Source organism: Podarcis gaigeae (genome assembly GCF_964106915.1).
Source record: "Podarcis gaigeae genome assembly, chromosome: 8".
Lineage (NCBI taxonomy): Eukaryota > Metazoa > Chordata > Lepidosauria > Squamata > Lacertidae > Podarcis > Podarcis gaigeae.
Genome location: NC_139684.1, coordinates 55,897,920 through 55,908,270, shown reverse-complemented (window position 1 = coordinate 55,908,270; position 10,351 = coordinate 55,897,920). Strand labels below are relative to the sequence as shown.

Here is a 10,351-nt window from a genome sequence, read left to right as displayed (position 1 = left end):
AGGACTGCAAGCGACCTCCGAAAAGCAAGGAGGCGCCCAGGGCCAGACCTCATTGATCAGCCACTGATCTTGGCAGTTACCTGTTGTAGTGATTGCAAAACCTTGGGTGGATTTTCTGCCTCTGTGGAGGACACACGGTGCAGGCCCAGGGCAAAGACATGGACTTTAAACACACACACACTGCTCATCTAGTTAAATAGATTTATTTGCAATTTTTAGGCAAGAGAAACATTTCTGATAACTAGGAACGGGCGGTGGGTGGAGAAGGACAGGCAGCCCAGCGAGAAAGTGGGTTCCTCATTTAAGGCAGCAGCTAAGATCAGCCATGGCAGCAAGGACCTTTGGGGGGGGGGGAATAAGCAAACTCCCCCCCCCTTCTCCCTTGGCCCATCACCCCTGCAGAGCCAGAAGGGGGTTCACAGAGCCAGCTAGCAGGAAGCCAGGAGAGAGCAGGGTAACTCTAGTTTAAAGAACAAGGTGGGGGGTTCACCCCCTTTCCTTCACCTCCCTACCCTGATAAGAGACTCCCTGTACAGCTCTTGGAACTCTGCCAAATAATAGAAGGCAACCTTCAGCTTTCTGCAAACCTGGAATGGCCTGCAAACAGTTAAATAGCTGCTCCTGGATAGATACCAACCAAGGACACCCCCCCCCATTTAATCCAAAAGAGAATTCCTGTTGCTTCTGTCACTTGCCCCCAGGATCAGGCTTGTGACCTGCTGGCTCCAGCTCAGATCTCCTGCCGTCTTTCAAACCAGGGCAGAGGGGAGGAAAGTGGCTCTTGATTATGTAGGTCTGAGCTAAATTATTATTATTATTTATTCGATTTATATATCACCCTTTATTGCAAGCTCACACAGCCCAAAGGTTCATAAATCACTTGGCCCTGGAAGAAAAAGGAGGGAAAGGAGGAAGGCATTTGTTGGATGCCTTGTGAGAAAGGCCCAAACCAAGTGGATTCCCCAAGGCATAGACAGAGAGAGAGACAGAGAAGGGAGAGTTGCTTTTTTGCCACCACCTAAGGACCCGAACAGGCCAGCTCAGCTTCAGTTATGCCCAGCCTAGAACAGTAGAGCATAGTTCAGGCTGAGGACGGCTGCACACACCAGCAGCTGGAGCAGGGGAGTGAGGGCTACCACTTGCTTGGCTCCATTGAAGTGCACTTTGCCATCCAGCTTCAGGCAGCTGGTCTTGGGCATCGCCGGGCAGCACTCCTGGTAGCAGGGCACCTTGGACCCCGCGGAGCAGGGTGGGCCAGCCGTTTTGCAGACTTTGCTGCATCCAGCCACAAAGTGGGGGCCGGTTTTCTTCATCTGGAAGGAGAGAAAGGAGCAGGTGTTGGCCCACACAAGTAGCAGACACAGGAACCAGCTGGCTGCTGTTTCAGGCGTTGGTGCTGTGTGAGGGCCCAGGATCAAGCAGGGTGCCTGCAGTGGGCAGCTGGCACTCGGGGCTGCCGATGGGGATTTGGCGGGCCTCCCCCTTTCTTCCTCAGATTTCAGATCTCTTGTCATAAAAATCAGACTTCCATTGGATGCTCCAGCACCCATTTAGCTAACTATTCTCATTTCAGAATCCTCACGACAGCCATCAGGGTGTACATTTGGCCACTGCCCACCCCCTTCCACTTTGCCTTGTGGTACCTGCTGCTCTCTTGAGGCACGCAGCTCTTGCTGGTTTGTAAGGAGCTTTCAAGGCTCCAGCTGCATTCTAAGGCACTGCAGCAACACTTCAGGCCCCTGCCCTGTGGAAGGGCTTCATTCAGAGGGCAGAACAAGAGCTTGGGCGTTTGGAGGGGGGTGTTATCATTTCAGGAACGGTACCTCGCAAAAATCAAAGCCCACGATGCAGCCGGCCGCATGCTTCTGTCCCTTGTAGCATCCTTCTCCGTGGCAGGTGAAGCTTGAGCACACTTTCCCCTACAGAGGGAGGAAAGAGAGGCAGGCCATTGAATTGTGGACACCAGGGCTGTGCACTGGATTCAGCCAAATCCCCAGACAAATCAGGGCTGTTCAGAAGGACGCAGGCATTTGTCAAGTTGGGTTCAGACAGTCACACATCTCTGCAGGTTGGACTGGATGGCCTGGAGCCATCCATGGCTGTCAGGAAGGAAGGAGAGGTGGGCAAGGCAGACAAACCCCACAAAAAAGCCCACTCTTCTGGGAGGAGGTGGGCCCCACTTCTTTCCTGCTCCCGGGGATCTCCCCTTCTGCTTAACAGCTCATCCCACTCATCCACCAACCCACCCACTCTGAGGATGCTACCTTCCCACTTGCCCTGCCAGCAAACAAGCCATCCCTGCCAGAACATGAAGTGACACCTACATTTTTGGGGGGTGCTTTGGTGGTGGTAGTGGTGGGCGCCGGCGTGGTGGTGGGTGGCAGGTCACCTAGAACAGACATGAGAGATGGAGGAGCTGGCTAAGGCCCCCAGGACCTCTTGACCGACGGGAGAAGCTGTCGTGCCAGACTGGCAGGTCGGAGAGAGGCTGGCTGCGGGCTGAAATCCTGCCCTTCAGCTGCTCCAGGGACTGAGTCCCCAGAGCCAAGAAAGGCCTCTCTGCGAAGGCAGCCCAGAAGCCCCATAGGTCAGGTCAGCCTCCTCAGGGAGAAGGAATCCTGCCAAGCAGAGCATCCTAAGAGGCCTCCCATTGGGGGAGCTTACCGTAGGCTGTAGCGTTGAGGAGCAGGCAGTTTGGGGAGCTACAGCACTCCATCGAACACAAGTTCATTCTGATAGTGCCGTTCTGCATGCACATGTCGGTGCCGTTGATTCCCCCACACTCACTACTGCACCGGGCTGTGTAGCTGGTAGTATTGAGGCGGAAGAGCTGCAAGACCCAACAAAGGGTTAGCAGGGCAAGGCTGACCACTGACCACTGCTGCATTATGATCCATGCAGAGAAGCAGGAGTGGCTGGACCCCACAGCCCCTTAGCTGATCCTCCCCACACTTGTAAGAACACAGTCCAGGAACGGAGGCCAAGGCCACCCACAGTCCTTTGCAGCCTCTTCCGGGGGGGGGGGGGGCTTTATTTATTTATTTCTTCTTCTTCTTCTTATTATTATTATTATTATTATTATTATTATTATTATTGGTTTATATACTGTACCACCCTTCAAGATCTTATGGTGGTCCACAGGATAAAAATACAAGGTAAAAACACAAGTCAAAAGTTAAAACAAAAACATCAGAACAATACCTCCCAAACACATTTTAAAAGGCTGTAGAGTATTAATCAACTTTATAAAACCCAAAAAATACAAATACAAAATACAAATTGACATATAACACTTTAAAACTGTTTAAAACAACCCCGCTCAAATAACACCTCTGGGCTCCCTACCTCGCAGTGTGTTGCGTTGTGGCAGGTCTCTGTGTTGTTCCCATGAGCTTCGTCATGGTAGCATCGCTCCCCGGAACACTGGAAGCTCTGGCATGTGAGCTGCAGAGGGAGATGGAGCTGAACCTTCATGGCAAGAAAACTAGACAGCTGCCCTGGCCTCCCCAGGCCAAGCATCCTGTGCCCTAGTAGCACCTCTCACCTGCGACCTGGACCTGACCTGGGCCTCCCAATTGAATCATTTCCTGGTTCTTCCCTCTCACATACAAACCTGCCCAATGAATACTTCCATTTGCAGGATGTTTCTTCTCACCAAAGGGCAGCAGCCAGCCAGGAGCAGACACTCCATGCCTGCCCCCCACCCAGACATTCCCATCCCATCACCTCCAACTGGGAAATGCCCAACACACACACCCCACACACAGCAGCGTCATGATGGGTCAGTTTCTTACGTTCATCATGCCTGTGCTGTTCGCTGAGCTGCTGGGGACGAGGGGTGCTCCTGAAATGGGCCCAGGCTCTGAAAGAGGAAGAAGAGGTTAGCAAATCCCTTGGGGTGCGAGCCAAGGAAGTCTCTGCTCCTGCTAATGGTTTCCTGAGTGGAGCAGAAGCCTTGACTGCAACTGAAGCCATGCTTATGTTTCAAGAGGTGCATAGAGGAAAGTGGCAGGAAGTACCAAGGATCTGTCTTTTCCTCAGCCTGTGCCCCAGGGGGCTCCCTACACAGAACCTTCCCCTTCCCAGCACATAGCCAGCCAGCCCTCTCACCTGCCAGTATACAAGAGGTCCAAGTGCTGAGGTGCAGAACAACCCAGAGGAGAAAGAGGCCTGCAGATGGAAAAAAGAAAGACCATGTTTGTTTGTTTCTTGAAAGGCAGAGAGAAAAGGCACCTCTGTCACCCACAGCTCACTGTAGAGGACCATCAGACAATGTCCCATCAAAGCATTGATGGATCCCATTGCAGACCACTGTTCTTTAGGGCAGTGGCGGAGCTTCATGCTCCAGAACCGGGGGCAGAGAGCAGGCCGGGGCATGGGACACCACCTGCAGGGGTGTGGCAGCCAGCGCAGGGGGGGCACCCCACCAGAATCGTGGTACCAGGGGCAGTGTGCTCGCCCCGCCCCCCTCTTCCTCCGCCAGTGCGGAGTGGGGCTCTTGTTCTTTTACCAGACGGTTGGGCAAGCAGAAATCCTACAGCCAGCCACTCCCCAATACTACCCTGGTTCCTCTGACTTGCTCAGGAGACACTCTGTGTCTTCCAAATATCACCTTCACCAAGGAGTGAGTCACATGTCAGGCTGTCGCCTCTGCCAGAAATTCCACCACAATGAAGCCTCTTACCCTGAGCTGGGAGAATCCGGTGGTTGTTGGGACTTGCCATCTTGAGCCAAGGGGATCTAATCCTGTAGGACCCTGCAGAGTGGGCAACAGGGAAGGAACATATGTATGTATTTCTCAGATTTCTTAGCACACACACCCCGAGCACAAGGAGGCGATACAAGCAACCCCTAAACTCAAGACAAGCTGTAGAAAGGATCCTAATCAGGGTCTTGGCAGGACCTATCTCAGTTCACTAGGAGCAATGGGTCGAATGAAGCAGGGCCCTTTGCACATTCCTGTGTTTTGGTCTTCTCATCCAGGTAATGAGGCTGTGCAGTCACTGGCTAGGAATCTGATCAGGGCATCAGGTGTGCCCACAATAGTCAGGACAGTGGGCCCTTGAAAAGTGGCTCACTCAAGGAGAAAAGGCAGAAGGAGATGCTTTGGACCATCAAGCCATTTCTCCACCTGGCCAGTATAGTTGGAGCCACCTGGACCATCCCAGTGCAGAGCATCTGGATCTGGTCACAGGTCTGCAAGGACAGAACTTGAGCTGCCCCAAGTCCTGTAACATCCACTGGAGGGAGTCAGAAGACATTACACCTGCCTTCCTGGGGAAAGTCAGCTGGGTCTTTCTCTATGAGAGTGATTATGCACAGGCTGCTGTCCCCGTCCTCCACAACAGCTTCACTGCCTCAGGCTGTTGCTAGATCCCAGCCCTGCAGCACCTCCCGGAACAGATGCTGCCAATTTTGAGCCATGAAGTGCTGAAAAAACTCAGCAAAAGAAGAAGACCCGCATGGAAGACCATCCCCCTTCCCCATTATTTCTGTGTGGTGCCGTCTGTGTGCCTGATGCTTTTACAGGAGGGCAGCACCTTCCCTTGATGAGCTTCCAGTCTTAAATATGACCACAGAGGAAGAGGAGAGCAAGCAAGCTGGATGTGCCTCCATTTTGGCTGCATGGCCTTGGGCTTCATTGCAGAAAGCCAGGGATGGGGTTTTGCAGGCAGGCATCCTGGGAGGCAGCTCCAGGCATGCAAGAGGAGCTGCTGGAGGGGGGAGACCTTGGGATGGCTGAAGGTGGAAAGAAGGTCACAGGCAGAGAGAGGCCTTTAGGTATATGAGAGCAGCAAAGAGAGAAGACCAAGCCAGGCTCTGCAGGGGGGGGGGGGTGCATCCTGGATTTGGAGCAGACAGGGAGCCAGTGTAGGGATGGGTAGAGGAGTGTCACTTTGTGGTAGTCAGAGTGACAAGGTGAATGTTTAGTTGGCAGTGTGCTAGAGACAAAGGGGGGACAAGATGAGAGTTGACAGTGGGGGGATACATCACAGGAGTCCTAGGAGTTGCAGAGAACCTGAATGAATTATTTGCAGCTCTCTTCACAGCAGATAGTGTAGGGCAGTTCCCGGTTCCTGAACTAACCTTTGCGGCAGGCAAGTCTAATAAACTAAGACAGATAGTGCTTCCACAAAATGGAAACTGCTGGACTAGATGGGCCATTGGCCTAATCCAGCAGGCTCTTCTTATGTAGTTTTGCTATGTTTTAAAGGACAAGGCACAGTTACCTCAACTAAGAAGCTTTCTTGACAAAAGAAAGTGAGTGCCAATTTGGAGCAACAAGTTGTGCGCATTGAGGTGCATTTTTAGTAACTGCCAAGCTTCTTTTGCTCAGAGACTCAGCAAAACCTAACACTGAACAAGTCTTAGGGAAAGTCTGGCTGGTTTTGATTGTGAACTGATGGATGGGGGGGGGGGTGAGCAGCTGCAGCTCTGGATCACTATATCTATTGCAGGGGGTTGGATTAGGTGACACTTGAGGTCCTTCCAACTCTACAATTATATAGTTCTATGATTCTCTTGTGTCTCCTACAATTAGCCTCATGCATCTTATTCCATGTGAAACTTATTCTGGATTCCAAGAGGACAGGATGTGCCATTATGGGCTGTTGCTGGTATAGCCTTTCCCTGCAGTGTTGGAAGACCTCCTCTTTGGGAAATCTTGCAATGTCTTCTTAATTAAAGCAAGTCATTAAAACAGTTAATATATAATATATGTTCATCAGCTTTATAAACTACCCTAAACAGGGTAATGTTTATTGGTAACACTTTCATTAAAGGGTAATTATTTTATGTCTCTATTCAATACTTATTTTGTTTCGAAGACACATAGCGTGACTGTTCCCAGGGGACTTAGCAACAAATACAAAGGATTTAATAAGCAAGCCCCAAGAAAAATGGGGGGGACGGGGACGGGACCAGCAGGACAAAATACATACTTAATGCAGGAGCATAGAAAAATCTAACAAGCAGAGTTAGCAAGTCAAAGGCAGAATGAGAAAGTCTCTGACTGGTGCAGAAAATACACCAGAGTCAGCCATGGGCAAGCCTCCTCCAGCGAGCACATTCCTGTAACCAGAAGTTGCCCCTGCCTCATCTCTGGGGCACCCCCATTATCTGTGCTGGGCATATTGGCAGGTTTGCGCAGGATAAATTCAAGGGGTCCATACCATCTGAAGCTTCACTGGTCCACTGTGGGACCTTGACTTGTGCCACCAAGAAGACTGACCACCAGTCAACATCCTGCAGAAGTTTCCCACATTCCCGCATTGCAGGAGGTTGGATGAGATGACCCTTGAGATCCCTTCCAACTCTATAATTCTATGATTCTATTATCTGTTCCCACCAGCAACAACGGCTCTCGCACTGAGCATTTGGCTGCTCTGTGTCTCATTCCCTGGTCAAATCTGCTTAGCCTTTAGCCTGATAACCCTCCAAGGCCTTGATCTCTTGTGGTGCTTCGTTAAGGCCATTAAAGCAGCTGCTGGTGAAGCGGTCAAAGGGGTAAGAGCACTTGCAGCAACAAGTACAAAGACCTATGAAGGCTGTGGGCTGAGTTCCAGGAACCCCTGCAGGTCCCCAAGCAGTGGCTGCCATGGAGACTGGAAAATGACACGCCCAGAGGCCCAGGGCTCCTCGCTAATGACAAATGTCGTTGGCCCAGCAACCCTGTGTTTGGTTGAGCCCCAGAGGAAAAATGGGAAAGCTGTAGACAGGCATCAAGGACAGAAACCCTCAAGAACAGAAGCCTATATCCTACCAGCACCTCCGGCCAGCCAACCTACACCCAACAGTTAGCAAAAAACCTCATCAGCTCAGCCCTGGGTCATCTCCAACACTCTTGACAATCGCTGTGGAAGCTTGGGGGACACACCTAAGCCATTAGTTGAAAAAGCAGGGCCTGGGCTCTTCCCTAAAGGCACTGCATATCTGAGAAAGATACCAGTTTGGATGATGAAGTGCAGCCCATTCACTTTCCCAAAATAGAAGTCTGACAGAAAGGAACTGAACACCAAAGCTCACGCCACAATGCTCTGTTCCTTTGCTTGGTTTCAACCCTCTTAGAACCTAAAGGAAGCGCTGCAAATTCAGGGGAGACCTCAGGTACCAAAGCATTCGAGTTCTAATCCAGAAAAATGTATAATCCACAGATCATCCTTCCAGCTAAGGAGCTGGAGCTTGGTAGGGTTTGGGGAATGTCTTTTCTTTCAGAGGGCCTCCACCCCACCTGATTGCTGCTCGTTCAGGATCCCATTGTACGTTAAGGATGCAGGTTGAGGAACCAACTCTGCTTCATCCAGGGAGGATTGTCTCATTCAGAAGCCCAACTCAATACTTTTAGAGGACCAGTCCCCTCTGTAGCAGGCAGGTCTCTCATACATACACACTCTCAAACATGCACCCCCCTCTCCCGCCTTCCTTAGCTAGTCCCCCAAAGGAACCCACCAGCTGCGCTCACTTACCTCGCCCTAGAAGCCTGTCTGAGCAATGTCTTCCTCCTGTGCTGGCAGAAGAGGTCCCCTTGGGGAGCCCTCCTCCCCGCCCAGGCAGAGATGGCACCAACCAGCAGGTAGAGTGGAGTGGTGGGAGAAAGGAGGGGTTTGCTTCCATGATGCTCTGGGCAACCGAGGGTTGCTCTCCCCACATGGGGCCCAGAACACATGGCGGGATGAGGCACAGTCACCAAGGCTGGCTTCAGGGAGTCTTTGAGTAAAGGCATCAAAGCACTTAAGATAATCCTCATAAAAGATGGGGAAAGGAGTTCCATCCTTCCCCCCAACAAAGACTGTATGCTGTTTACAATAAGGATTTCTGACAATTCAAGCTTTTCAGGCAGACCTCTGGTATCAGAAAGACCTGCCTGTGCCGCTCTACAGCTGGAAGTTCCTCTTCACCTATGAAACATCTTTCAATGGGACAAAAGGTTAGGCTGCTGTGGAGAGGGGCACTACTTGGGGGGCAGGTCCACAATACTGATGGCATAGACTGGTGTAGGTGTACAGAGATAAATTAAGGGGGTGGGGGGTCTCACAAGCAATGCAACAAAACGAAAAGGATGGGGTGGAGTGAAGGGGCAGGAGACCTGGGGTACTTGGGACCACCACCCTCATACTACCCCTGGGGAGAGGGGGCTACGCTTTCTTTTTTAAAAAAGCTTGGAAGAGTCAATAGGAGGATTTTATATTGTTCTGAGAGAAATGGCCAGGGAAGGCGTCTTTGGGATGGAAGCGGGGAGAGACTGCCAGCTTTGAGGATGGAGCAGCTGCCATTGCAGAAACTTGGCAGAAATGAAGTCCTTGCCAGCCAAAGTGTAGTGGCCACTTTGGGGAGGATCGAGAGGGAGTTTCTCAAAGAAGAGAGTCTGTGTGTGTGTCTAAATGCTGCCAATACAGTTTATCAAGAAAGGGAGTCTGTGTGACTGTATATAAATGCTGCTGTTCCATTACAAGTCTAGGGTTGTTCCTCAAGTGAGATGGAATAGGTTCTGAACTTAGCCCCCCCCCCCCCCCGCTCCCCATGGCAGAACACCCCAAATCTCCCTCAACCAGGGCACCCAAGAACACAGCTCAGCCAATTTGCCCTTCTCCCACTTCCAATCAGGCTGCAGCCACCCCGAGGTGCCCACCAGGGCCTCGCCTTCCTCAGGCAATTACAGCAACAAATCCATCCCAATTAGGGTAATTAGCCACGCTCTCTGTTCCCAGCAGGTCTCTGGGGTCCTTGGGTAGCAGCAGAGAAATAACAAGAAAAAGAGGAACTAAATCCAGGGAGAAGAGAAACACAGAAAGCTGCCTTATACTGAATCAAGACCATTAGTCCATCTAGCTCAGTACTGTCTGCACTGACTGGCAGCAGCTCTCCAGGATTTCAGGTGGGAGTCTCTTCCAACACAACCGGAAGATGCTGCAGGAAACTGAACCTGGGATCATCTGCTTGCAAGGGAGATGCTCTAGCATTGAGGTGTTGTCCTTCCCCAAACAGAGACTTCAGAAGATACAGATGTTACATGTGGTGGGTCATGTTATGGTCTTCCCTTGTGGCTTGCTAGAGCAACCACCACCACCACCACCACCACCACTGCAGCCACCTCGGATGGTTTTACTTCCTTTTCCAACTAGATTGCAACCTCTTGTCCCATACACATGTGAGACCTTGCAAGGGCATGCCTGCCCTTTCCACCCAGCAACTCCCTGCCTCAAAGCCACAATAGCTGTTTTCCAAAGCAAATGGCCCTTAAGACAAGTGTTCTGCTCAGAGGGAAAGGTGCCTTTAGGCGTTAGGACCCAGGAGCTGGAAGCAGTAGCAGGATATTTACCAGCAGCTGCTGAAGTAGCGGGTGGGTTTGGGG

At 51.4% G+C, this 10,351-nt stretch overlaps 1 protein-coding gene across 1 annotated transcript; it reads right to left on the bottom strand.

Moving 5' to 3' along the window:
- Positions 1-786: 786 nt before the first annotated feature.
- On the bottom strand, positions 787-9,212 carry LOC310850259 (uncharacterized protein). Its single transcript, XM_083751502.1, has 9 exons — positions 8,466-9,212; positions 4,685-4,756; positions 4,111-4,170; positions 3,795-3,862; positions 3,346-3,444; positions 2,665-2,830; positions 2,325-2,389; positions 1,824-1,919; positions 787-1,313 (listed from the first exon to the last, which is right to left on the bottom strand). The coding sequence occupies exons 1-9, from the start codon at positions 8,647-8,649 to the stop codon at positions 1,062-1,064; spliced, it is 1,062 nt and encodes a 353-aa protein (XP_083607628.1). The 5' UTR covers positions 8,650-9,212; the 3' UTR covers positions 787-1,061.
- Between the last annotated feature and the right edge of the window lie 1,139 nt (positions 9,213-10,351).

Bases quoted from the DNA above. Each gene is read 5' to 3' on its own strand.
- LOC310850259 (XM_083751502.1), bottom strand. From the start codon at position 8,649: ATGTGGGGAGAGCAACCCTCGGTTGCCCAGAGCATCATGGAAGCAAAC. The intron at 4,757-8,465 runs GTAAGTGAGCGC...CCCACTCTGCAG, and splicing joins AGACAGGCTTCTAGGGCGAG to GGTCCTACAGGATTAGATCC. The intron at 3,863-4,110 runs GTGAGAGGGCTG...TTCCTCTTTCAG, and splicing joins GACCTCTTGTATACTGGCAG to AGCCTGGGCCCATTTCAGGA.